The sequence below is a fragment of the Semicossyphus pulcher genome, unplaced genomic scaffold, assembly GCF_022749685.1.
Source record: "Semicossyphus pulcher isolate SPU_LCO1_2020_fin unplaced genomic scaffold, fSemPul1.0.p SCAF_6, whole genome shotgun sequence".
NCBI classification, from domain to species: Eukaryota; Metazoa; Chordata; class Actinopteri; order Labriformes; family Labridae; genus Semicossyphus; species Semicossyphus pulcher.
This window is the reverse complement of record NW_027211737.1, coordinates 23248112-23275371: the sequence shown is the minus strand read 5'-3', so window position 1 is coordinate 23275371 and position 27260 is coordinate 23248112. Positions and strand designations below refer to the sequence as shown.

The 27260-nt window shown below is 45.0% G+C and overlaps 1 protein-coding gene across 1 annotated transcript in view; it reads left to right on the top strand.

The window, feature by feature from the left end:
- Nucleotides 1–24892, top strand: part of LOC138610300 (probable E3 ubiquitin-protein ligase HECTD4) — a 36313-nt gene extending 11421 nt beyond the window's left edge. The window contains exons 12-76 of the mRNA XM_069683038.1: nt 2–237; nt 329–471; nt 572–642; nt 723–828; nt 971–1091; nt 1196–1324; nt 1808–1932; nt 2450–2603; nt 2718–2821; nt 3011–3209; nt 3328–3447; nt 3540–3644; nt 4311–4474; nt 4620–4865; nt 4949–5141; nt 5554–5658; nt 5763–5851; nt 5933–6105; nt 6430–6565; nt 6660–6804; nt 6933–7099; nt 7298–7444; nt 7542–7726; nt 7854–8007; nt 8112–8392; nt 8477–8663; nt 8763–8844; nt 8948–9150; nt 9342–9477; nt 9592–9774; nt 9919–10083; nt 10178–10347; nt 10568–10683; nt 10785–10888; nt 11278–11439; nt 11530–11678; nt 11817–11896; nt 12155–12318; nt 12472–12709; nt 12885–13021; nt 13112–13238; nt 13715–13852; nt 14244–14380; nt 14645–14805; nt 14889–15070; nt 15171–15376; nt 15477–15607; nt 15718–15923; nt 16035–16214; nt 16329–17725; nt 17817–18024; nt 18111–18334; nt 18492–18637; nt 18742–18845; nt 19126–19249; nt 19593–19783; nt 19910–20056; nt 20182–20301; nt 20405–20560; nt 20671–20774; nt 21014–21235; nt 21310–21476; nt 21565–21760; nt 22040–22262; nt 22724–24892. Coding sequence (XP_069539139.1) covers nt 2–237; nt 329–471; nt 572–642; nt 723–828; nt 971–1091; nt 1196–1324; nt 1808–1932; nt 2450–2603; nt 2718–2821; nt 3011–3209; nt 3328–3447; nt 3540–3644; nt 4311–4474; nt 4620–4865; nt 4949–5141; nt 5554–5658; nt 5763–5851; nt 5933–6105; nt 6430–6565; nt 6660–6804; nt 6933–7099; nt 7298–7444; nt 7542–7726; nt 7854–8007; nt 8112–8392; nt 8477–8663; nt 8763–8844; nt 8948–9150; nt 9342–9477; nt 9592–9774; nt 9919–10083; nt 10178–10347; nt 10568–10683; nt 10785–10888; nt 11278–11439; nt 11530–11678; nt 11817–11896; nt 12155–12318; nt 12472–12709; nt 12885–13021; nt 13112–13238; nt 13715–13852; nt 14244–14380; nt 14645–14805; nt 14889–15070; nt 15171–15376; nt 15477–15607; nt 15718–15923; nt 16035–16214; nt 16329–17725; nt 17817–18024; nt 18111–18334; nt 18492–18637; nt 18742–18845; nt 19126–19249; nt 19593–19783; nt 19910–20056; nt 20182–20301; nt 20405–20560; nt 20671–20774; nt 21014–21235; nt 21310–21476; nt 21565–21760; nt 22040–22262; nt 22724–22860 — 11408 coding nt within the window. The 3' untranslated portion in view covers nt 22861–24892. The remainder of the gene's footprint in view (nt 1; nt 238–328; nt 472–571; nt 643–722; nt 829–970; nt 1092–1195; nt 1325–1807; nt 1933–2449; nt 2604–2717; nt 2822–3010; nt 3210–3327; nt 3448–3539; nt 3645–4310; nt 4475–4619; nt 4866–4948; nt 5142–5553; nt 5659–5762; nt 5852–5932; nt 6106–6429; nt 6566–6659; nt 6805–6932; nt 7100–7297; nt 7445–7541; nt 7727–7853; nt 8008–8111; nt 8393–8476; nt 8664–8762; nt 8845–8947; nt 9151–9341; nt 9478–9591; nt 9775–9918; nt 10084–10177; nt 10348–10567; nt 10684–10784; nt 10889–11277; nt 11440–11529; nt 11679–11816; nt 11897–12154; nt 12319–12471; nt 12710–12884; nt 13022–13111; nt 13239–13714; nt 13853–14243; nt 14381–14644; nt 14806–14888; nt 15071–15170; nt 15377–15476; nt 15608–15717; nt 15924–16034; nt 16215–16328; nt 17726–17816; nt 18025–18110; nt 18335–18491; nt 18638–18741; nt 18846–19125; nt 19250–19592; nt 19784–19909; nt 20057–20181; nt 20302–20404; nt 20561–20670; nt 20775–21013; nt 21236–21309; nt 21477–21564; nt 21761–22039; nt 22263–22723) is intronic.
- Nucleotides 24893–27260: the final 2368 nt, after the last annotated feature.

The following is a 27260-nucleotide window of genomic DNA, read 5'->3' as shown; positions in this document are numbered from 1 at the left end:
GAGGAAACTGTGGCCACTGGTGAAGTGATCAACCAGCTACTTCATCACGTAGGTGCTATGTGTATCCACCAGCTCAACCTGCTGGCGGCCAGCAGCAACAGCCTGCCCCTGGGGGCGCTACTTGGTAAACAACACCCCATCGAGGCCCGTCACTTCAGCAGCATCTGTGACATCATGGAGAAGGCCATGGTCAATGGAGATACCTGCATCATCCGCTGTATCTTGGTGGTGTTCCAGGTCAGTATGAGATGCAGCTGGGGACGGTTTTGCTGAAAGCACTCAGTCATTTTCTGTGTTTTTGAATTTGTTTTATGTCTACCTTCTCCAGGTGGTTTTTAAGTTTTTTAATCCTCAGTCCGAGCAGAATAGGGAGAGCGTGCGTCGTGCAGGCCTGCTCCTATGGCAGCTCCTCATGGCTCCAGTGGATCAGATAGGAGCAGAGATTCAGAAAGAGGTGTGCCTGGCCATCAGGTAAGTCATAAATAAAACTGAAGTAACAGCTTACATGGTGTTTCTATTTGTCAGTTATCACATATATATTTAAATGGCCATTCTTTGTCTCTCTCTGTAGCTCAGGCCTGAACACTTTGTATCAGGGGGAGGCTGAACTCAACAAACTGCTGAAACTGGTTTTAACTGAAGGTTAATATAAAAAATGATTTTAATATAACTGGCACTTTACTGTTTTATGGTTATCCTAATACACTGTTTGTCACGCTCAGGTGAAAGGAACAGTGGCCTGTCTCAACTCCGTGATGTCATCCTCACCAACTTGTCAGACCAGCTTCAGAAGAACAGATTTGGGAGTGAGGAAGATGACCACTACAGGTAAGTGTCTGTCCTGTTACGAAACAGTGTAACATATTTTCCCACAACCTTTGTCAGTCACTCAGGACAATGTCATGTCTTAGCTCAATTAGCTCCCTGTCACTGTAAACTTGTGTTAAGTAAAGAAATCTGTCTCTTACAGATTGAGTGATGAGTTGCTGCACTGTATCCTCAAGACGGTAGTCCGGGAATCCTGCCTCCTGATTACCAAATGTCAGACTGTCGCCCGAGATGACTTCCAGAAGCTGCTCTCCACTGTGCCAGTATGAATATCAGCTCAGCAGAGCCAAATGCCATCTGTGATGACTCAGATCACATGTTTTGTGAGATTTTTGTGCAAACTTGATATGGTATTTCCTCCCTGTAGGTGGTCTCACCTAGTCTGCGCTACCTCATGGCCGTTCAGAACCACCTCCTCAGTAACACCATCCTTATCCGTCCGGATGATAACGACGACAGCGACAGCTCCCTACAAGGGGAAACAATGAAGGTACAGGTAAACATCCCCTTTAAATACCCCTACCTCTGTGCATGTGGAGACTGCTCATGTGACTGTCAATGAGAGACCAAGTCAAAGGGAGCAATGTGTTGTTTCTACATATCCCTAACTATGGATACTGACAAAAGAATTAAAATATAACAGGGTAACACTTTATATTAATGTCCTCGTAATAAGCGTTAGTTAACAGGTAATAAGACCCTTATAAGTCCTTATAAGATGCTCATAAACATAATAAGACTATATTATTATTACTATACTATATGTTTATGAGCATCTTATAAGGACTTATAAGGGTCTAATTACCTAATAACTAACGCTTATTACAAGGACCTTAATATTAAGCGTTACAAGTGTTTCATATCCGAGACATACAAATCAGGAAATGATTGGCGTAAACTTTGTCTATTGCATGAAAGAGATTTGATCCTTGGAAGCAGAGGTTACGTAAGTGTGGGCCTTCTCTGTGTGTGTCCTCAGGAGCTACAAAGCAGTATTCTGTCCCTAGCAACCAAGATTCTGGTGGGATGTGATGAGGTGTTAGAGACCCTGCAGCAGGTGACCACAGCTCTCATTAACAGCGACATCTCAGACAGAGAAACAAGGTAAACTTTTAACCTCATCTCTTTTAAATGTACGCTTCTACTGTGTGAAAATAAATCTGTATTCAGCTGGTTGCAGAAGCTGGGATGCCTTTTTAAATCTACAAACCACTTATTTTATTATATTGCATAAGCAGACCTTTAAAGTCAGTCTGTATTGTGTGTGTGTGTGTGTGTGTGTGTGTGTGTGTGTGTGTGTGTGTGTGTGTGTGTGTCTGTCTGTGTGTGTGTGTATTTAGTGTAACTGGCAGAAATAGAACCAGACATAATGTTCTCTTGGATAGCTCTTTTGCACTATTTCACCGTGAAAGAAGATTTAGTTAAACCTGAGTAGTGCCGGAGCCTCCTCTATAAAGAATAAAAGAGTGCATGAGAAATCGTTTATGGATGCAGGTTTTTCAAATCACAGTGGATTTGTTTTACACCTTCAAATTACATCATTCCTTTGCGGGAGGGGGGTTCTGAAGAGGCTCTAACACCGTAAAATTTAATATTTGCCTTTCCTCTCTTTGTCATTCAGGTTGAAAGGCTTGGAACAGGTAACCAAGGCCACCATGCTTGGGCATCTGCTGCCAGTGTTGCTCACCTCTCTGATGCACCCGAATCTGCAGACCCTCACTCTCGCTGACGCCCTCATGCCTCAGTTGGTGCAGCTGGTCCTCTACACAAGCCAGGTTGGAACCTGTCCAGTCCAAAAGCAATTCTTGCAATAAATAAAAAGCTTTTTTCCCCCATGAGTAGAAAAAGGAGTTATCATGATAGTATATATTTTTCTTTTTTTTCCTCAGACTGCCCTGTTACTAAAGACTCAGTCTCCACTCTTCACTGAAGAGCCTCCACTTATGGGTGGCTCTTTAGGGCCGGGGGCGAAGGCATGTGCTCCTGATGACAAGTATGTCCTCTTAATCTTGTATCCTGTTTTACAATGTCAATAAAGGAATTAATGTATATATATTTTGGATTGCTTTTATGAAAGCATTTTATTTGGAAAATCTGATAAGGGAGAAGCTTATGGTTACTTGGCAGAAGTTTTGTCTGTCATAAGCTCAGTTTTCTAAAACACTTTTATTCCTTACATTAGAATTCTTGACGAACGCGAGGAGCCCGGTTTTTTGACCGGACTGAAGATCCCTGCCCCATGGGCTGCTGGGAAAACTGTAGAGACGGTGCACCCTGTGAGGGACAACTACAAGTTCAAGGAGACGGTACACATCCCAGGAGCTCGCTGCCTGTACCTTCGCTTTGACTCTCGTTGCTCCTCACAGTATGACTATGACAAGGTGACTGACTCTCAAAACACACTAAGCTGCAGGCACAGTGGCCTCTGCTTCATCCTTTGTTGCTTTTACAATCATTGTGTGCATTATTTTTCCCTAAATGCATTCTCTGATATTTTAGTTGGTTATCTACGCTGGTCCCAACACCAACAGTCGTAAAGTGACAGAGTACGGAGGGAACACTCTGGGATATGGCAGTCGCAGCGTCTTGGGGACAGGATGGCCCAAGGACCTTGTGAAGGTAGAAGAAGCTGTTTAGTAAAAACATACACAGTGAACCCAAAGTGTTCATACAGTCTTGAGATGCTAAATTTTTTCTCTTCTCTGTTTTAGGTTGAAGGAGACACAGTGACGTTTTCCTTTGAGATGAGAAGTGGGCGTGAACACAACACCCCAGATAAAGCCATGTGGGGGTTCTCGTGTACTGTCAGAGCTCAGGTAAAACCAATACACCTGTCATTACAGTTGTTTAAAGGAGCAGTTCGCCCCTGGAAAAAGCCACTATCAAAGCTGTAGTTCTCTGTAATTGATAGAAGCAATAATAGTTGAAATTGGCGCCATAGCTGTGGAGAAAGTTGTACAAACAGCTTGTGGTTTCGCCCATTCTACATTCCTACAACACCCAGTGTGCATTGCGCCCCTCCCTCTGAAAGGAACGGTCCAGCGAGAGAGGCTGTAGTGAAATACTACCGTTTTCCAGTCAAGGACATTGATCACTGCAGGTAATGGCTCGGAGCGGTACAGAATCCTAAAAACGACGAGAATATACCGACGGACGTCAAAAAAATATCCGAGTCTGCAGTCTGCATTTCAAACCTTACGATTTTGAACAAGTCATGACATCGGAGGCGGACGTCCTAGATTGAGGAAGTGTAGTTTAGCGAGCTCCCTGGCCTCCGCCAGATGACGCATAGTCTGGCAGAGGTATTATAGGGCCCATCCTCCAAAGGCACAGAGCCAAATTGCATTTTTATTCTACCATAATGGCATTAGCTCCCCATAATAGCAGGACTGAGGTTGAAAATCGGCGAACTGGCCCTTTAATAGGACTGGCAGTGTAGAACAACAACTTATTCTGAAGGTGCTCTTTGTTTGTGTTTTCAGGAGTCCTCAGAGGATGTCTCTGGAGGCCTCCCCTTCCTGGCAGACCTTGCACTGGGTCTGTCGGTGCTGGCGTGCTCGATGCTCCGGATTCTGTATAACGGGCCGGAGGTGACAAGAGAGGAGGAGGCCTGCCACGATCTGCTCTGCTCGAAGCTGCTGCAGAGGTGACACAGCTAAATGAAAATGCCACAAAATGTCTCCCAGTGATATCGATTGCCAATGTGATAAATATAGTACAATGTAAGAATTAGCACATCTTGGCTGGCAGCCAAGATGACAGACCGGTTACAGGCTTTGATTTCTCTTTAGGTGTCAGTGGCAGGTAGAAGCAAACGGTGCAATCTCTCCTGCCCTCACGCCCAGCCCTTCACCGCTGCCCCTCACTATTGAGGAGGATCGGGAGTTCACCTACCCCTCAGACGTGCTTATCCCACCCCCAGGCCTCATGCCAGGGACCTACTTTGACTTGCCTCGTATCCGCCTCCCTCCAGGCATCATGGGTAGGCTACGAGAGGTGTCTGGAAGAGCTCGACCGCAATTCCGGCCTAGCATCAAGTAAGTCTGTTTTTTGTGTGGAGGATCTGGGAGGCTATACTGTTTGAAAAGAAAATGAATATCAATGCACAAATTGCTTTTAGGGAGGTGATCAGGCCTGATGTTATGGAGGAGGTTATAGTATCCTGTGTGATAAAACATCTAAGCCTGGTGGACGCCCTTCAGTCGCTTGTCAACTACCAGTACCGGGAGGATCACGTAGAGGAGTATGACCTGGTGTGTAAGATCATGGCTGAGACTTTCAAGAAGATCAATGCTATGGAGCGTCAGCTGCAGGTGAGCTTACGTTACACAGTCGAGGTTTTAAAAAGGTTCTTCTTGCCTTTCAAGAAAGTTCTTTGTCTTTGTTTTGCATGTTATTGCAAAGCTTTAAGTACGTGTAGCCAGGAATTTGCTTCTCTGGACATGCTTACACTACCTTGTAAGGTCTTTAATCACCTGGATCTTGCTGTTATGACAACAAATTTAAGAGATCTCTACCTGGGCAGTATATTAGAATATAACCTGGATACATGGACCCATGAGAGTGATATTAATAAGAACAGAATATGTTATCAATTGAAATAAGGTTAAGGGTGACTAGAAGACCTCAGTGAAGCTAAAAAAAGTAAATCAGATCACCAGCCCGAGCGGAAACACAAAGCATAAGTCTTATTCTGTGTCTAATTGTCTCCTGTGTGGCTTTCAGAGTGTCGCAGAATTGGAGCAGAAGTGGCAGAATGAGGTAGAGGAGGCCCATCAGGGGAAGCTGGAGAACAACACTCCTTTCTTTCATGACTACCATTTCTTTGAGGTACCCTGCTCCACATACACAATTTACAGCTTGTACCCTAGACATTATACTATACCATGTTCACTAACATTTGCTTTGTTAACTGATCATTTTTTTTGTTGTAGAACAAAATTAAGGAGCTTGAACTACTTTGCTCGCTGAAGGAAGTCCCCCTCGACTTCAGTGATTTGGAAAATGTCGTCCTTGCATTGAGGCAAGTAATTAAAAGTTACCCTGGTACTAGAAACTGTCTCAGATCTCTTGAGTCGTTAACATGAAGTTCCTCTACAAACAGGGAGAAGTTCTTTCAGGAGGTTAACACCATGCACCTCAGAAATATCACCTCACTGGCCAAAACTAAAGCACTGGTGAAGAGTCTGATGAACCGCACTGAGCTGCTGCTTCATGTTACCATCGCTCCACATTGCAGAAGCCTAACCAGCACACCTGCAGGCACACCAGGTCCAGGTAAATATCGACTTTTTATATGTCTCCTGGCGACTAATTAGATCTTACCCTTGTTGGGCAGCAGGGTTAAAAGTAGAGATTTGTTCTTTAAAACAGATGTTCAGGCCTCATGTTGTCAAACACTCACAGTATTAAAATGCCTTAGAGCTGCTGCTGTCCTTGTTAAATCTCTGGGTGCAGTATTGTGACTTACACAGGGGTCTGACTATTTTAATCTCTCAGTGTTTGTCAGTTTTTAAATCCTTATTATTAGTATCAGTTCTTGTTACACAGGGGACACAATGACCGTGAGTTTGAGCCAATCCTTGTTGTTTTTTGTGCCAGCCTCAAAGTCTGTGTCAGACGCCAAGACAGTGATCCCCATGGTGAAGCAGCCAGTATTTCTCCGCAGCATGTCTGCGCCCTCTGACTTGGAGATGATTGCTAACCAGGACTTGGAGTTCACACATGCGCCACAAAGGTTTGTCTATTTTTGAATGATCAATTTAATGTTCTAAAATCCAATAAGTGAACCAGGGATAAATGTATGCCTTTACTTGTTGCTTTACCTGTAGGAGGCGACACCACCCTACGAGTCATCGCAGCAGCTCTTTTACCCTGCTGCAGTCTCTGGCCATAGAGGACAGCCGGGACAAACCAACGTACAGTGTGCTGCTGGGACAGCTCTTCGCCTTCATCGGGACTACACCAGATCAGGCTGTGAGTCTCTTACTCATAACTCCTCATTTTATTTATTGACTTGACTTGTTCGTTACTGTAGCTGCATGAGAATCAGTAGGTGGAATCTGGTCTGACATTGAGATCTTTTGCACTGGTCATTTCCGTAGGTGTCAAGCAGCAGTTTCCTGTCTGCCGCGCAGACACGATGGAGACGTGGCAGCACACGGAAGCAGGCGCTTGTCCATATGAGGGAGTTGCTCACGGCTGCTGTCAGAGTGGGTGGGGTCACCCACCTGGTAGGCCCTGTCACTATGGTACTGCAAGGTGGCCCAAGGTAAGAGAAGAGGGCTTTAAACACTAGAAACAATCCCACCCTGCTCACACACATACATACACTCACTAACCTTCTAAAACATTATTTTTTTATGGTGCACTGTACGATCATATTAGACAATTTAAACTAGATTAATGGCACCCTGAAACAATCTTTGGATGTGCCTGATTGCTCTATATTTGTGTGCCATCTGTGCAGGATTGAGGAGCTGACCTGTGGGGGAATGGTAGAGCAGGTGCAGGAGGCCTTTGGGGAGACCATGACGTCTGTAGTCTCTCTATGTGCTCGCTACCCCATTGCTTGTGCCAACAGTATTGGCTTGCTTTGCACGATCCCCTACACAAGGCAAGAGAATTTATCTTCAATTATCTCTCTATTAAACTGCCTTTTTATACTGAACCCTCAGATTCCTTACCCTCCTTTATTATCTGTGTTGTGATAGGAGTGAGGAGCAGTGCCTAGTCCGGAGCGGTCTGGTCCAGCTCATGGACAGCCTGTGTAGTTTAAGCGGTCAGAGGGAATGCAGCTCAAACGAGAAGCAGACCAAAAAACAGAAGGTGGCAACCATGGCCTGGGCTGCTTTCCAGGTGCTGGCTAACCGCTGCATCGAGTGGGAGAAGGTGGAAGGTATGTTAATGCTTACTATCTATATTTGTATTGACCCAGAAAAGGTGATCATATGCTCCGAAAATTGCATATTGAGAATGTTTTTAAGTAATAACAGGTTGGTTAATCCTTCTTTTACTCTTTACAGGAGGGTCCACAGATGCAGTGCACTCTGGTCTGGCACGGCAGGTGTCCAGCCTGCTGACCAATCACCTGGCCCGGGCGACAGAGTGCTGTGGGAATCAAGCAGCTGGAAATGATGCCTTACAGGATGTGCTCAGTCTACTCAATGACCTTTCCAGGTAACATTTTCTGGTGTATTTGTTTACATAATGTATGTACAGCATATCATCGTGTTTTTGTGTAAATGTGTGTGTATTTTTACAATGCTTGTTTTATATTCCAGGAGCCACATAGGGAAGGCTATCCTGAGCCAGCCAGCCTGTGTTTCGAAGCTCTTGTCTCTGCTGCTCGACCAGAGACCTTCTCCAAAGCTGGTACTTATCATCCTGCAGCTATGCCGAGCTGCACTTCCTCTCATGAGCGTGGAGGACTGTGGTAACGTGGCTCTGCCCTCGTGGAGCTACTCTATAAATACGCTAGATGCTGAGCAACAAGATGCTAACGACCCTGCCTCACGGATCGCTGCCTTGCTTCTAGCAAAGCTGGCAGACTACGTTGTGCCAGGTTGGTCTCTCTTACCGAGAATAAACGTCCTTAAATACCTTCTCCTGCTATTTCTTAATATTTACAATGTTCCCTTTTTACCAGGCTGTCAGACCCTACTCTCCCCGAGCTCGTCAGAACCTGACACCAGTCTGTCTCGTGCCAGTTCCAAAGGAGCTCTGAAGTCTGATGATGTTGGGGAGGAGGGGGAGGCAGTTGATGGCAAGCTGTCCATCTTCATCCACAAGAGAGAGGACCAGTCATCTCATGAGGTTCTACAACCTCTTCTCAGGTACAGTTGTCCCCAATATCTTTACTTTGTGTTTTGCATTAGCAAGCTTTGTCTGTGCAGTCTAAGACATTATGTTTTTCCATCCTCTCCGAAATGCAGCAGCTCAGAGGGACGTCCCTTTCGGCTTGGCACTGGGGCAAACATGGAAAAGGTGGTAAAGATGGACAGAGACATGACAAAGGTAAAAAAAATAACTGAAACTGAAAAAATGAGAACTTGTATTTCTGTATCTTTTTTCTAAATGCCACCTTTACCTCTGCTCTCTTATTTCAAACCCTCCCTAGAGCGGAAGCTGTGAGGTCATCACAGAAGAGGCAGCTGCTGCCCTGAGAAAGGCCAACAAGTGGGCCCAGTCTGGTCTGATAGTGAGTGTTGGTCCACCTGTGGAGACTCTTGCCCAGGAGACTGCTGGAGGCATCACCACTGGTGACAAGAAGAAAACGGCTCAGACTGCTGTCTGTAGGGACAGGAATGCTGATCTGGCAAGGCAAGTAAACACAATAACTACATTAGTGTGATAATTGGATTTGTATGCTCCTGGTTTCCTGTGATTTCTTCATCATTCAGTTAAAGGCATCATTAGGGATAATGACTCTTCTGCATGTTCATGTGTGTGCTTCTCTAGTCAAACTGTACATGTGACAGATTTGTTCTGTATTCTATCTTTGCATTGAACAGGTCGGACCCTGTTAGGCCGTTTATCAGTGGCCATGTTGCCAACAGTATGGCGGCTGAGGTTATTGCTCTGCTGCACAGCCTGCTAACTGCCCCCGAGTCCAACACGGCTCAGATCTGGACCAGCACAGCTGAAAAAGTAAAGGAATATTACTAATGTTTGTGGTTATTTATGGTAACCAATAACTATTATTGTCAGTGTAGATCATTTCTTTCTACACTGAAATGAATGATTGTGTATGATGCTGTTTAGGTTCTCTCCCGGGCCCTGATGTTCATCCCTCAGCTGGGGAAGTATGCTGAGAGTATTCTGGAGAATGGGAGCAGCAGTGGCAGGAAACTGGCTAAACTGCAGGCCATTGGCAGACAAGCTGTTGCTGCACTCTGCGCCCTCGGGGGCTTCAAAGAAACCATTAAGATCGGCTCTGAGGTCCAGGTTAGTTAAGCGAAACTTATCAGAGAGAACGCCGTACTTTCTTTGAAATCGTCATATAAAAGCATTTTAACATGTTATCATATATTCCCTGAAAAGCTTTAAAATGTTCCTTGGCATGCTTCCTGTCGTTCCTTTACCGTGCAGGTGGTAGGTAAAGGAGTGCTGGGCAGTGTAGGAATAGTTATGTCCATCAACGAGCAGGAAGGCATCGCTACAGTCAAGTTTCCGTCTTGCGAGTACAGGAGAGCTTGCAAAGCCTCAGACATCCTCACAGTTCCTATATCACGCCTCTGCACACCCAGATCTGAGGTACAACCTTGAGCATCAAACCCAACACAGACCTTATATTTATGGAGCAATATCGGCTTCGATCTCACTCGTGCCTCCCTTTTACGCTCTGCAGGCTCTCCCTCTCTACAAGCTCTCAATCACAGAGAAGGTGGTACAGGCGGTGCAGTCCATGCTGCTGCCACAGGAGGGCAGTCTCTCTATTCACACCTCTCTACCAGCTACAGGAGACGGCTCCAGCCCAGTAATGGCTGCAGTGCGTCTGCTTGCTGAGATCAGAACCAGGTATGTTAATGTAAACGAATGCTTTGATTCTGAAAGGGGCAGCCTTTATTTTAGGCTTTTTCAAGCTTTTTTAATTTGTTTTTAAAGATGGTAAAATGTTAAGCAGTGCTGCTCTTTGGATTTTGGGAATTCAAAAATGTTTTATTTTCAAAAAAGTTATAGAAGTTTTAAAACGTATTTGTAGATTCCACAAAAATCACAAGGTCCTTCTGGTTTTCAGGGCGTGCCTGGTGATGGCACAGCTCCTGGAGGACAGCTCCTTCTGTGAGGAGTTCATCCAGCAGTGTCCTGCAGCTGTTGAGGTGCTCAACCTGGTTGCCCAAGAATGCAGCCCTGGTGAGCATAAACGCTGGCCTGTGTCATTTGTATTTGGTCTGTTGTACATAATCCACTGTTGGCAGCTGTGTGTCTGACAAAGTTCTGTCACCTTTGTGCAGGGGAGCGCCTCGGCATGGTCGAGGCTCAATGTGAAAGAGTGAGAATGCTGTACAGGGACTGTGCTCGTCCTCCTCCTCCACCACTGCAGACAGACAGACGCCAGGTGGGAGTTGCCGAATTAATACTATAGCTTCGTTTATCTCTTTTATCTTCCTTTTAGTACGAATTTGTACAGAATCCAGAATTAGAGAGAAGGTGTTTCAAACGATTCTTTGTTTGCAGAGACAGAAAAGATGATAACAGAGCCTCTCTATTTAGAGAGAGCCAAACTTAAGTCTGTGAAAAGTGTTTCAGGAAACCCACAAAAATCTGAACATGTTTTAATCAACTATCAGCAGAAGGAACGATAATTACAGGATGAAATAAAATATATTGATGCAAGCCTGAACTCATAATGCACTCAGAAATCTTCAAAGACATTTCGATAAGTTAAATAGTCAGATTTTTTTGGCCCCGCTTCTCCTGATCCCTTTGATGTTCTTTTCTCATCAGCCCAAGGAGATCACTTGGTGTCCATCCAGAGTGTTCCCTCCGGTCCGCGCCTGCATGTTCTCATCCCGCCTCACCTCTGTCACCTTCTTGGCTGATCCCAGTGCTGGAGGAGGGCTGCCCAGAGGCACCTTTATCTATGCCACCTGTCCTGTACCCATTCAGGTGGGTAGATCATAGTGAAGTGCACTCCTGGATTAATATCTGCCATCTCACTTTGTCTGAACTTTGCGATAAACCTCTTTGTCTCTGCAGGCCCCTTCCTTTTATTGGGAGATCGAGATTGTCTCCTATGGAGACTCTGAGGAGGACAGCGGCCCGATTGTGTCCTTTGGCTTTGCTACAGAGGCAGAGAAGAGAGACGGAGCCTGGACCAACCCTGTCGGCACATGTCTGTTTCACAAGTATGTTCACCTGCGTATACACTCACATAGACTTCATCCTTTTCCCACTGCTCTGTCTCTGACTTGAGTGCTGACTGCTATCCTTCTCTTTCATGTTGTTCCATTTTTGTTTGTCTGTCTCCTGTCTGTCTGTGTCAGTAATGGTAGGGCAGTGCATTATAATGGCTCCAGTCTGCTGCAGTGGAAGAGTGTCAGGCTGGATGTGGCTCTACTTCCTGGTGAGACAGGAGATAAATATTTTTCTTTATAAATAATGTACCGTCTCTTTTGTTTGATTGACTCAGCTCAGAAATCCATACGGCCATGTGTGTTATGGATTTGAACATTACTCCTTAAAAGCATTGTACCTTATCTGGCTGCTCTTTCTAATAGTCTGTTTACTCGCTATCTATCTTCTTTCAGCATGTTTTAACTTATATTCACTTATTTACATTTAGCCTTTCTAAGAATGTGACTTTACGTTTTAATGAACACAGGCGACGTGGCTGGAATAGGCTGGGAGAGATCTGAGGGCACTCCTCCACCCCCTGGTCAGGCCCCTAAAGGCAGGGTCTACTTCACCTACTGCGGACAGCGGCTCAGCCCCATCCTTGAGGATGTAGCTGGTGGAATGTGGCCCCTTGTGCACATTCAAAAAAAGGTGAGTTTCTATTGATTAAAGGGACCTTTATTAACCTCTAATTTGCTCCCTCACTGATATTTGATATTTATACTGTTTCATTGTCTTTGCTACTTTACTGAAACATGTTGTCTTTAGGAATAATGAAGTTTGTCCTCCTTTTTTCCTCCCTAGAACTCCAAGATCCGTGCCAACTTTGGAAGCCGCCCATTTGCATATGCAGAAGGCCAAGCGCACAGAAACGCGGCTGACCTTTGCGTAGACCTTGCAGAGGAAATAAGTGCTAATTTTGAAGCACTGCCATTTGCTATGGCCTCCGACAGCGACAATGATGCAGGTGCAAGTGTCACCTCTGACTCTGGCTCCCATGGACCGCCTTGTCGGATTGCAGCTGTGGCAGTCCCTCAGCAGCGTATGTTTATCATCTGACATTTTATCTCTTATCCTCATCCAAGGGTTGATGCTGTTCCTTCACCTGTTTGATTTTGTATAAATATCTTCCAAAGACGAGTAGAGGATGCAGCACACTGATACAGTTTACAGTGACGTTTGCTAAAGTTGCTTTTTGTCCTTCCCTGTTGTTACAGAGTACAACAGTGACCTGTCATGCCATTACAAAGTTGAGCTGAGCTACGAGAACCTGGTCACCTCTGGTCCTGACCCTCATCCTCCTCCTATCGCAGACGATGAGAGTGATGATGAGGATGATGATGATGTCCCAAGAGTGAGTTGAGCCTCCATTTTTAACATTTCTAATCCTCTGATAAGAATTTCAAATTTTTCATTATTGATTTTGTTCTGTGTCTGACCTTAGGAGGACCACTATGCCTTGCTGGTAAAGGCCTGGGAGACCAAAGTGTTCCCAACCATCCGGAGGCGGTTTCGTAATGAGGCAGAGAGGAAATCTGGTCTGGACCAAATCAAAGGAGCTCTGCAGCTAGGTGAGAGAGGAAGACTATTATTAAATCATACACTTAAAGTCCATTGCAGCATATATCAAATCACCATAACATTAACACTTTAACTTCTTATGCGCCTTCTCTGCATGTTTTCTCCTCTTAGAATCACTCCTCTGTTAAAATGCTTGTACATTATTGCTAATAATCCGTGTGTTCTCATGAGGGCACTGTTGTAAACATAATTGTACATTAATTATCTTGTAATAAAACAGAACAAGGTGAAGTAATTATGGTGCTCGGTGCTAATTTCTACATGAAATTAATTTACTCAAGCTAATAACTTATTTAATGAATGTAAAGCATGGGGTTGATGCCAACGTTTATTTAATGAGAGATTGGCTGAACCCTACCTGAAAAAAGTTTCGGATTCTTGCACAAAAACTGATTAATATGCAGTAGGTTAAACAATGACAGCTTTGACACTGTTTATCTCCATTGTGTATTTTTGTTGACAACAGGCATGGTTGACATCGCACGACAGACAGTGGAGTTCCTCTATGAAGAGAATGGCGGCATTCCTCGCGACCTCTACCTCCCTACAATCGAGGACATCAAGGATGAGGCAAACAAGTTCACTATTGACAAAGTTCGCAAAGGTACTTTCACTTATATTTTATTTTTATTTATTTATTTATTTATTTATTTATTCGAACAGGTTAAAACAAAATAAAATTTACAATGTGCTTTGGCAGAAAAACAATTAAAAAGACAGCTGTATAACAACGTAGAAAATCATACCTTGTTCGAAAGGGTGTAGGATGAAGTTAATAAAACGTATCTAGTCCTACCCCTTTATTGTTGTGTTTATATAATTTAATCAGACAGAGCATGTGTAGGAAAACTATCACTTCACCCATGCACTTTAGGCTAAATGGAGTACATTGTAATGATACACTGTATTAAAATTTGTTGATTTGACACATTGTACTTTGCTCATCAAACTCTCTGTTTAACTGACATGCATGATCATTTTCTTACTCAACACAGGCTTGACTGTGGTCATCCGCTGTCCGGACAGCAACAATACCAACAGCACCACAGGAGGGACAGCCCTGCCAAAGTTTGCTATCCGGGGAATGTTGAAAACATTTGGTTTGCACGGGGTAGTGCTCGATGTGGACTCTGTAAGTACAAAACTCGATACTTCAGTGCCTACATTCATTAATGGAAATGTATCGATAAACTTGCTTGTGTCTGATTGTATGAGTGAGTCAGAGTGTCGTGCTTTCACAGCCAGTATCTCCCTGGGTCCAAATCCCAGGCACATAAACAGGGCTTTGAATAACACCAGCTTCAAAGAGTTTAGCATATGTATAGAAACTAGAATCTTTGAATAACTCCCCCATGATGCCGTGCCTGCAGACTCTGAGAGTGATGATGTTTTCCAGGTGAATGAGCTGGTACAGGTGGAGACGTACCTGCGCAGTGAGGGGGTGCTGGTGAGGTATTGGTACCCTATTGAGATGCTGGAGCGCCCACCTGCTGGATCTCGACGCACTGCGGCTAACGGCTTAGTCTCATTAGACAGCAGCAACATTCAGATTCACAGGTGATGTATGAATCTCTCGGGGATGAGCAGAATGTAAATTTGTCCTGTGCTCAACATAATTGTGTTTTACCACTCTGCTGCAGGGAACTGCTTCGCTGTGAGAGTGCGCTGGCTAGGTTGTATTGCCGTATGGCCTTGCTCAACATCTTTGCCCCAAAGAGTCCGCACACCTTCACGCGTCTCTTTCACATACCTGCCATCCGTGACATCACCTTAGAACACCTGCAGCTGCTGTCCAACCAGCTGCTGGCTCCGCCCCTCCCTGGTGAGTGTTAATCTATTGTGTAAATAACTCAATGTCTCAGTGAGATGTAATGACCTTTAGTGTTTACTTGCTGAATGTTATGTTCTTGTTCGTCCTGCAGATGGCACTATCAGCTCCAATTCTATCCTCCTGGCCCAGTCGTTGCTTAACAACCTCCAGGGACAAAGCTGCTCTCCCTCAGAGCTCTTCTACCAGGGCAATGCCCAGCCGATCCGGGAGTGGCTGACTGTGGCCATCACCCGTGCCTTGCATCAAGGAGAGGAGAGCCTGCTGGAGCTCACAAAGCAGATCTGCTGCTTCTTACAGGTCAGCTGTGCATTCAGTGCTTGATTTGATAAACTCGTCCCGGCATACCTGTCCAGCTTTCAAAGTCGCTTATCTCTTATATTTCTCTTGACTCTGACAGAACGCACCAGAGCAGTTTACATCTGAGGAGTTCCCTGTGACTGAGTCAAAGGTCAGCATGGATGTCAGCTTTCCAGGTGCTGCCTTTGTGATTGTATCTTGCAAGGAGAGCCAGCTGGGCTGTCGCAAAGAGTAGGTTTCTTAGAAGAGTTCAACTTCAGCAAACCATGACAAACTTGTTTTTTTTAACATCTGTTTCCTCTGAAATGATATTCTCATTCTCCTCTCTCCTTTTCCATTAGCTCCAGCCTGTACAAGGCTCCCTGGGCTCGTGTCATGGTGTACGGCCTGGGTCACAAAGTGCGTAGAAATGGTCAGCTGAATCTGATGGAGGCTGTGTGCTATCCTCTGGATGCCTCACCTACCAACACAGGCCTTACTCCCCCTCCCACCACCAACCAGTACCCCTCAGTTATCATACCCACCGATAAGGTTCACATCAGACTGGGTGAGTATTCATCTGCCAAAAGGAAATTCAGACAGGCTGCTTAAACTTCTCATACAAAATAATGTCTTAGTGGATAAAATGTGATATGATATCCCCTGGTGTTGATTTTAGGAGTGTCACCCCCTCCTGGTGCTGTACTGGTGCTGCACTCCTTGCCGCTGGAGTTTCCTCTGGCCATGGCATTTGCAGAGCAGCTGTTGACGTGGAAGCTGGGAGAGAGCAGTGAGCGATCAGAGGACGAGTTGGACACAGTGCCCTCCTCTGTGCTGCTGCAGGTGGTAGAGCTACTGGGTGGGTTGAAGACCAGTTAAAGCAACACTTATATGAGCTTTATTTATTTGCCTGTTTATAGTTAAAGTTGTTTAAATAATTACTAATAAATCTTCTGTATTGGTATTGTTGTAGGTGGTTTGCTTTGGACAACTGATCTGGCTCCCTCCATCAAAGAGCTCACCTTTCATTTGCTGGCTGAGCTTTTGCGGAAGATCCATCACTTGGAGCAGCGCAAGAGCCCTGCTGGTCTTTCCAGCTCCATTGCTCTGCTGCTTAACCCCTGCCTCGCTGTTCTCATGGCCCTGCAGACGGAACTCCGTAAGCTCTACGACCGGGAGACTCAGGGATGGACTGCAGGGGGGGCTGGAGCAGGAGGGTCTTCCTCTGGAGGCATTGCATTGGCTCTGGGGGCGGAGCAGAGTCGGTTCTCCACCTACTTCCACGCTCTGATGGAGGTGTGTCTGGCTGTAGCAGAGGTGACGCTTCCCCTCAATGTTGGCGGTTCTTCAGTGGGAGCCCTGTCCTCCACCAGCGCCCCAAACCTTAGTGACTCTTCTTCATCCTCGTCATCGTCTCCAGGCCAGACACCTCAGAGCCCCAGTCTCCTTTCCAAACGTAAGAAGGTGAAGATGAAGCGCGAGAGGGCAGCGGCTGCAGTGGCAGCAGCGGTCTCTGGCAAACGAGGAAGCGGAGGTGCACGGCTGTCAGAGAGTGACAGCGCCCTGCTGAACATGGCGGGAAGCAAACCTGAGGACATGCTGTGGTTCCACCGCTGCCTCACTCTCCTCATGATCCTCAGACATCTGGCCAATAAAGACCCACAGGGCTTAAGTGTGACCAGCGATGCAGTGACAGATGCCTGCCAGGCCTTGGTGGGCCCCACTGCCCACAGCCGCCTGCTCGTGCTCTCAGGTATCCCCACGCACCTGGAGGAGGCTGTGGTCAGAAATGCTATTCGCAGGGCTTGCAACGCACACGGAGGGCTCTTCAAGGACGAAGTCTTCATCCCCTTACAGGAAGAGGACCCGAAGAAGCCCAAATCTGGAGCTGGGGTTTCCAGCCCCCAGGATGGCAAAGCTGGCCCTGAACCTGAACGCCCCTTCCCCACCAGCGGAGGTCCAGAAAGTCCTGACAGCTCCAGCAGCGTGACTCCAGCCATGAGTGTGAGCGCTTCAGCGTCTACCAGTCAGACATCCATCTGCAGCTCCTCTCAGGGAGTCTCCCGCACCGCCAGTGAACTTTCAGTGGATCAGGAGATGTTAGCGGTTCCACCTCTCAACCCAGCCGCTGCAGCCTCAGCTGTTTCATCCCCGCAGCAGGGACCCCAGGATCCCCACACTGTTTCTAGTCAGGAGAGTCCAGTCTCCCTGTGTAGCACAGGAAGCCTGGGGAGTCTCGGCAGCTTGGGCGAGCCTGTTGACAACGCAGAAACACCGTCAGTGTCTGATGGGGGCTCTATGAACACTGTCACCTCAGTGGAGAGTAATGCAGTCATGGCCAGGCCCATCAAGGGTTATGCTGTCATTGAGGTGAGTTGATTAAGAGCACCATAATAAATCTACGCTGATAGATTTTCATTGTTTTAAGGGAGTAAACATGTCTGTGTTTTGATAATCATAGGTTCGTTCTCGAGCCAAAGTGGAAAAAATCCGTGCCAGTCTTTTCAACAGCAGCGACCTGATTGGCTTGTCCAGTCTGGAAGGTGAAGAGGAGCTAATGGAGCTGACCAATGAGGAGATCCTCACAGCCTCCAGTGTTAACCAAAGCCTGTTTGACACACAGGGAAGCTCTGCCCTGGAAGACTACTTCCTGGACAAGTCGGTCAAAGGTTTGTGATACATATTTTCTGGTTTTACACAGTGACATAAATTCTGCAAGAGTAAAATCTAAACACATCTATCCTCATGTTTCAAGGTGACAAGCTGGTACCTGGAGCACGAGATGTCCTCACGGATATCTTTAAGAGCTGCGTGCACTCAGAGCAGATGCTCAGCCTCACACCGCCCAAGCCAGTAAAAGTGTCTGACATTTACCTCAGTAAGGAGCAGATCAACGCTCAGACCCCTGGAAACCTACTGCATACTTTCTTCACCAACGTTAGGCCTCCAAAGAAAGTACTGGAGGACCAGCTTACTCAGGTAGACACACACACACGTTGAAATGAATAAATGCTGTGATCATCCAATGATCATGTTTTACAATACAATTTTAAGTGTTTCATGTAAAAGCCACGACCTCCTTCCTTGTTTTGTACTGTATGTACATTAACGTGTCATTATCATTTGTTTGTATCAGATTCTAAGAAAGTACGGCACTCCCAAGCCCAACAAGAACAAATACAGCAAAGCAGGAAAGGAGCAGCATCAAGGCAAGGTCGTGAGCACCAAGAGGCCCATCACCAAACCTCCCACCAAGGAAAAGTCTGTGCTCAACAGTGTCAGGTCAGTAATTTACTATGCAATACTCAAATTGAATTTTTATGCACATTTACACTTTGACACTGAAATATAATTACAGTCTAATTAAAGTCTCTTGCCTCTGACAGGACGGCACTGAGTGAGAAGAAGACTGTCCTGAAGCCTAAATCTCCTGAGAAATCCAGACCTGAGGAGAAAGACGTGGAAAAATCTCCTGCAAAGAAAACAGAAGGTTTCAGTAATCACACAAACTTTAATCCATCCTTTAGTGATCCGTTACATTATTTGCATTGTATTAAGTCAATTCTTTATTCTAAAAATCCACTGATAGAAATGTGAAGATTTTCTATTTTCCATAACAAAATGATCACTGTAAAGATACCTCTTTGCACTCTGGTAACCTGTGGTGAGCCACACGTCGATGTTCTACTTCCCTACAAGAGTACATTTGGGTCCTATTTTGAAAACCAGGAGATGTGATCTGCCCTCACATACCACTTTGTTTTCTTTAGTCCCGGAGGAGAAATTCCTGACACTGGAAGGCTTCCATAAATTTGCTGTTGACCGTGCCAAGCAGGACATCCGGAGTGTCTGGAGGGCAATTTTGGCTTGTGGTTATGATCTCCACTTTGAAAGGTGAGACTTGGGGAGGTCAAACTCCAATGACTAGTGCTCAGACTGCTGTAAACACTGTCATATATACAAGCTGTCCTGGTAGCAAGCATGTTGTTGGGTCTCTTCTGAGTCATCATATTTTCCAGGCAGTTCTAGCTACTTGTTGTTTAGTTGGATTGCAGAATAATATTTGCCTGTTTTTGTGAAGATAAAACAACAAGGACAATTTCTTATATATATATCCTTTTTAACATACAAACACACTATGGTATAGATATTCGATTTGTGTACTAGTATTGTTTAAATATAAGTGGCTAAGCTTTATGGGAGGTCTCTATTTAACGGCTGTCATTCCCCGTTGTAGGTGCACCTGCATAGACACTCGTCACGCCCAGAAGGCCTGCAGGAAGTGGAGCCTGGAGATGGACGTGGCCTTGGTCCAGTACATCAACAGGCTCTGCCGTCACCTGGCTATCACACCAGCCAGACTACACCCCCACGAAGTCTACCTGGACTCCAGTGATACAGCTGATCCTCGTGTGGCCTGCCTGCTCAGTGAGTTAACCCGTTTGTTACTGTCTGTTCCTCTTCTTTCAGATATTCATTTATGGCTTTACTCTGTAAATCACACTTGTTTTGTCATCATACATATTTAACCTTTATTTACGTGTGTGTTTTCAGCTGTCCCAGTGGAGAGCCTGCGTCTGCGTTTCGCTCTCCTGCAGTCCCTCAACAACACCCTGGAGAGTTTCTTCCTGCCGCTGGTGGAGCTGAGACAGACACAGACCTATCAGAACAGCATCGCAGCACTGTTATGTGAAGCCAAAGGTGAGCAGGATCTCAACACAGATCCGGATTGTTCATTTACTCAGGAAACTTTCCTTGTTAGGACAAAAATGTGTGAACTGGACTCAAGGGGATCAGATCTTAATCATCTAATTGTCTGGTTACAGGTCTAATCTTCTACGACACTAAGGTCACTGTCATGAACAGAGTACTGAATGCAACAGTACAGCGGACAGCTGACCATGCCGCTCCAGAGATTACACTGGACCCTCTGGAGATTGTGGGAGGTAATCATTCCTTTCACCTGCTCACATGTATTGTTTTTAATTTTGTGTCACTTAATTAAGACCTTTGACCTTTCTTTCTTTGTCTTTTGCATTTGTTCTTCAGGTGAGATCAGATCATCAGAGAACACATATTTCTGCCAGGCGGCTCGTCAGCTGTCCTGCGTTCCATCATCACAGCTCTGTGTGAAACTGGCCAGTGGAGGAGACCCGACCTACGCCTTTAACATCCGCTTCACTGGAGAGGAAGTTCACGGCACAAGTTAGAATTTCTCCCTCACATCTTTTTTTCCATACTGCCTTGCATCCTTGTACCTGTCAAGATTTCTTTTTCCAAACCTAACTGCAGCTTTGATTTATCCGTCTCTCCAGGTGGCTCCTTCAGACATTTCCTCTGGCAGGTGTGTAAGGAGCTACAGAGCTCTGCTCTCTCCCTGCTGCTCCCTTGTCCCAGTGCTGCAGCCAACCGTAACAAGGTAAGGGTTTTTTCAGTGTCTGTTTCACTGCGTCCTGTTCTTGACACTTTTGTTCTTTCAAACAAATCATATAAAGTATATCCTTATCTGGATTGACCTGGTACCACATAAAATCTCAATGATGGGGAAACATAAGCTAAAGGGAGATTTTGTGGTGCCATGACTAAACAGAACTGCTGTTGAGACCAGGGACACAGTCAGAGCAAAGACAAGATGACTCATTGTTTTTTGCTCCTCAGGGCAAGTACATCCTGACGCCCTGCCCTATCAGCTATGCAGAGGAACAGTTGTTGCACTTCTTCGGTCAGCTCCTGGGAATAGCCATCCGCGCAGATGTGCCGCTTCCTTTGGACCTGCTGGGCTCCTTTTGGAAGGGTCTGGTGGGCGAGCCCCTCGACCCCGAGCAGGACCTGCAGGATGCTGATGTGCTCACCTACAACTATGTCAAGAAGTTTGAAAATGTAAGGAACCACTAAAGTCTTTCCCTGCTTATAACATGTGTACAGTGACTGTAACATGTCCTCTGTTCTCGCAGGTGAGTGATGAGACAGAGCTCGAGGCCCTGTGTGCTGAGATTTCCTCTCAGCATCATTCAGGAGAAAGCCCCGACTCCCCCAGCCGGCCCTGCTGCACCTTCACCTATGTCACCATGACCGGTGATGAGGTGGAGCTTTGTCAGGGAGGCCGCAGCCTCACAGTCAGGTACAGGAAAGTTGCCTAGATGATTGTTTTTATGTTATTATAGTCTGCAGTCCTCATGTTTTACGTATTGTTTTCTGTGTGTGCTAAGCTGGGAGAATAAGGATGTGTATGCGCGGGCGGTGCGGAGTCTTCGTCTGAGGGAGCTGCTGAACGTGGAGTGTATGACAGCGGTGCGTGCAGGACTTAGCTCCATCATTCCCCTGCAGCTGCTCACCATGCTCAGCCCCCTCCAGATGGAGCTGCGTACCTGCGGCCTGCCTTACATCAACCTCGAGTTTCTCAAGGTAATGCATACGTTTGTTTGGAATTGCATCAAATGAGCAAACCTGGATTGATCACTATAAACAAAATCAGTGTTAGCTGCGATTATTGCACCTTCCTCTGGCTAGTTTTTACTCTACACATGTGATTGATATATGAATAAAGAGAGGTTTTTTAAGGGCATACTTAATTAATTCTCGTATCTTTTCAAGTAAAGTATAAGGTCTCCTAAAGAATCACCTTTATTTCTCAAAGGTTAGCATTAATCAGATTTATTTAAAGTCGTCTCTCTCACTCTGTAGGCTCACACCATGTATCAGGTGGGTCTGATGGAGACAGACCAGCACATCGAGTTCTTCTGGGCCGCCCTGGAGATGTTCACTCAAGAGGAGCTTTGCAAGTTCATTAAGTTCGCCTGCAACCAGGAGCGCATACCGTTCACCTGCCCCTGCAAGGACGGGGGGCCCGACACCGCCCACGTTCCCCCGTACCCCATGAAGATCGCCCCTCCTGACGGAGCTGCAGGTAAAGGTTTCATCACGGCTGCTATCTGTGTGCGAAGTTCTGTTCGTGCAGAAAGTGCTGATAGTGATGGTCAAAGCAGCTTGTCTCGTCTGCAACCAACAGACTTTGAACATGTTGTCAGTGATAGCACAATTGTCTTTGTAAATTGATAGCCTTGCATAATGGACAAACAAAGCAGATCCATGTAAGAGGACAGACTGTTAGATTTCTAAAGTGCGTGCTTCACTATTCTGGTGTCCTGAGTCACTATTGAAAACCACAGACAGTCAGAGAGAGTTTCCCTCTGATAAGATAAGAAGGTTAACGCTCACTTTATCACCTAAACAAGCTTATTATCGCTAACACTTGCTACACAGCTTCAGCCTTCTGCAGTAAACCTACATAACACGGCTCATTATGTAAGATAAATACCAGGTGATTTTGTCGTAATGCACCTTTTTTGTCGCGCTTCTCGTCTCCAGGTCAGCCGGACTCGCGCTACATCCGGGTGGAGACGTGTATGTTCATGGTGAAACTGCCCCAGTACACGTCTCTGGATGTGATGCTGGAGAAACTGCGATACGCCATCCACTACCGCGAGGACCCTCTCAGCGGCTAAGAGGACTTGACAACCCCGACCTCTCCAAGCGTCCTAATACCTGCCCTCCCCTACCTGTTTTACTTTTGCCTCCCTTCATCCCCACTCTGCTGGACCTTCCTCTGAGACAGACCACAGTCCCTTCTGCTCTGCTGCTTCTTCAAAACCATAAATCTATTATTGAATTTATTTTGGGTGATGCTTTGCATGTTTATCCCTGCTTCTTTTTTATCCCACTTTACACAAATACTACATTTTATGATTATGTTTGACGCATCATTTTGTGTTGAATTCAGGGAAGATAATCTGAACTACCACTGACACAGGTAACACGTGTCCGTTCTGGTTGCACTGAGTTTGAGGATGGCATTTGAAGTGGAGCTACTGTGATTTCCCCCCCGACCTTTGACAGAGGGGTTTAAGTCGAGTTCTGTGAATTTAACAACCACATGGGATGACTTCAGATCAGCACTTTACAGCTGTAAGATCAATTTCATGATATCTGAAAGCGCTTTCGGCTGTAACATTGCGGTTGAAAGCGAGGTCTCAGCAAAAGCAGTTGCTGGACTCAGAACAAACTGTTACTCTCCTGAAGCTTAACCTCGCTGCCTCCCTCCGTCTCCCCTCTGTGGGGGTGATGTTCTGAAACATGCCTTTGCTGTATGAGTCTCTCTCTAGAGGCTGACGCTGGTTATGTGTGTGGAAAAGAAAGCCCAAATGATTTTCATAGAATAATCTCACGTTTGAGACAGAGGTACGAGAAAAAGGAAATCTGTGATGCTGCCTATTTTTGACCACTTCAGCGCTGAGCAGGCAGAAGATGTGAACAAGTGCTGTACAGGATATTATGTAGTTTACTGCCTGTTTTAAAAAAATATGAACTGCTAATGGACAAGCTAACTTATGCCTATATAAACTGAATACATTTTATCCGAGTCTCCGCAAAGAGAGGGTATTTAGGTCATGTAAAAAGTCATATTAATCTATAAGTTTATGAAATTGCTCTTTGATTTCTTGAAATATCCGAGTAGCTTCGGCGGCATGGCAGGTCAGGGATACGTAAGAGAGGTTCTGATTTCCTGCATTTCAGGTTTGTGAAGCCTGTGTTGCTTTGTGAAAATGGGAAGGAGATGATGTTCTCACGAGCTGCTCTCCCATGTTGTTTGCGTGCTACTGCTACTGAATGTGCAACAACCTCGCCCCTCCCTCCCTCGCTCCCCGACACACACACACACACACACTCAGACAGCGGGGGAGGGGCGGCGGATTATTTTGAGTTCTGCCTTTTCATGATTTTCTTTTTTTAAAACAGGAAGATCAGGACTCAGCTTCTTTTTTTTTTTGTTGATTTCATCCATAACCAAATGTTTAGCTGTGTAAAAAATTAAATAGTAAAAAAAATGTAAATAGGCTGAGTTTATGTTTGACGGCAGTTTTTATGAATTGCTAATTCACTTCACCTTCTAATTTTTGTTTGCACTACTCTTCCAAGAAAAAGATTCTAAAATGAGCAAACTGGGCGATGTCTGTTGGATATCCCGTTTGTTGTGTTGTTATTTTTTAATGAATTTTGGAAATACCAGTAATCTTATCACCTTTTTGTCTTGTACTCAGATGGATTCAATTTCTTCTACTCATGGTGAAACATGTTCTCTTCTTGTGTGAGTAAAATCGCCATTTTACTTGGATAGAACTGAAAAACAACAACAACAGCGTTACCGGATTGTTGAATTGCTTGCGAGTTTGGGTTCAGTTCTTTTTGAAGGGTGACGCACCGCTGCTAACGGGGACGCTCTCTCCTCTTCTTCCTCCTCCTCCTCGTGCGGAGGGGAGGAGATAAGGTGATTTAAAAAGGACATATCCATACAAAGAGGTGTTGCGATAAAATGTGTGCTGTACATTTACTTGATATTTATTACAATTATTTATGGTTGCATTAACTTAACTTTTACTGTCTTACCTCTGCACATCAGAAACTTAACATATCTAAAATGGATTATACAGATGTAAAGAATCAGATGGCATTTGTGTCACAATAAAGAAATGTCTTCATGTACAAACAATGTTCCTCTCTTTATTAAACATTGCTCAGATTTTCTCCTTCAATTGTAAATCAGACTGTATTTGTTTTGCACTTTTAATTCCAGTTATTGGAACACAAAGTTCCTCACACAGAGCAGTGATTGGATTTAAGGACCCTAATTACTAAAGCACTTCATCATAGCTGCATTAAAAAAAGGAACCCAATCATAAGTACATGAATCTATGGACAGAGAAATAAACAAGTAAAGCTTAATTAATAGCCTGGCAATAAACAGACAGATACATAAATAAAGTTTAGGTTGATGGAAATAAATACTTTCACTCTTTTATAAATAAAGGCCAGACTTAAAAGTAAAATCCCCCCAATTTGACCCTTTTGTACACTTGAGCCCTGTTGGCATGGTGTGTCCTACATGCCTGTTACACGCCTACACACACACAATGAGCACTGAACATCGTGAATGATGCCCGTGACGCATGTTTTGTCTCCTTTAGGACATGCTTTTTATGTAAGACCCCTGCCACCAGCTCTGGTTATGTCACCGCTGCCTGGTAAACCGGACACCTTTTCAGAGCAGCGAGCGCTGGGCCAGGCCAGTTCCAGCTGGATCTGCAGCCATGACTCACAGCAGTCCCTTCAGCTCCATTATGTGCTTTATTAAAAGGAGGCCATCTGCAACTATCAATGTCTGAAAACAACAAAACACTACCAGGAAAAATGTGGAGTAATTGACACACTGCAGAGTTTGTAGTAGAGTTGTGTAATGTGTTTATCTCCCCCTGACTGAGCTGTGTTGTGGAGTAATAGTGTTTGTGATTCTGTACGGCTGTCCTCACTCAATTATGAAGAAGGATCACTAGTCCAACACATTTATTCAATGACTTTTTCTCATATTTTTAAGTAAAATGTCCCAATTTTGTTCCCTGTCACACTGTTTACTGACACAGGAGGAATCCCAGGCATCTCCCAGTGTGTTGACTGGCTGGTGTCAGTGGAAACCAGTTGACTGTCCCCTTCACACAGCTGTCTCCCCTCTTCCTGACATGAGCCTTGTTTTAATGACCCCTCCGGACCAATGGGCAGCTTAGAAAAGAGCCACGTCCCTAAAATGCCGGCCAATTAAACGCTAGGAAGTTCAAGACCTCTGCTGTGGTCATGCGACATGTGGCTGACCCATAATAGCTTCTATAGCCCAACACACGCGCTCCTATGGGCCTTAAAGGCCGTGGGGCCAATTGACCTGACTGGAGGACAAAGTTGTAGGTCAAATTTAAAACTCTGTGATTTACTCATTCATTCATAAGAGATCCAAGCTGCTCAGGGATGTGATGCTGAATGCATCATGCCCACCAAAGCACTCACTGAGGAGAGAGGAGATTAATTAGAGAGTAAGCTTCTGAGAGTAGAGCTATTAATGATTGTTGTACAGTGAATAATGTGATGGTATGGGAGAGGCTAATTAAGCTGTAGCCCAAATAATAACTTTGTTCAAACATCCCTTTGTGGAAGATATACCAGAAATACCATATATTTAGTTTGTAGACATACAGTATGTACATTTTATTTTTATTATCATTAGGGCCCGAGCACCAACGGGTGCGAGGACCCTATTGTAACTGTAGGGATTATTATTCTTATTATTATTCTTTCTTTCATTGTCCTCGAATTTTGCATTTTTCGAGGCTTAATTATTTTTATAACCTTTTGTAACCAGGAAAAGTGCCACTGAGATTAACAATCTCTTTTTCAAGGGAGTCCTGGTCAAGACAGGCAGCAGCTGCTAGTTCAGATAGAAAAACACAAAGCACAAGAGAGCAAGACAAGCTTAAGCAACTCAAATTTTGAATGAGAGATTTGTAGCAGTCAGTTTTGCAAGCAGGTAAATTAAAATCAAATTAAAAACATCCGAAAGAGTCCACCTCTACTTCTTTCATTTTGTTTTTAAAAGCATTTAACAAGATTAATTAATTGAGTTTCAAGTTGTTTTGCATTTTTTCCATGTGGCATGTGCAGAATATACAAAGAGAGCGCAGAGAGTACTGCCCGGCATTTCTTTGTGTGATTAGGGCACATGGGTAGTCAGGAAGCAGACCAAGAACTCCCATATATATAAGTATACCAATGACAGAGCCTACAAGTGGCCAGAGCAGGCCATCCTACCCGAGAGTATAATTCACAGTGATGAGTCAGAGCTTTACAGTTGGTAATGAACGTCAAGCTGTGGTCAGCTGTGTTAACCATATGAAGACACTGAGCAGAGGTATGCATATATTAAAGATAACCATAGTCTAACACAGATTAAAAGAAGTAGCAGCAAGAAGTCTTTCTTACATTAAAAGAGAAACACAACTTATTTTGAAATTAAAAACCCAGCTTG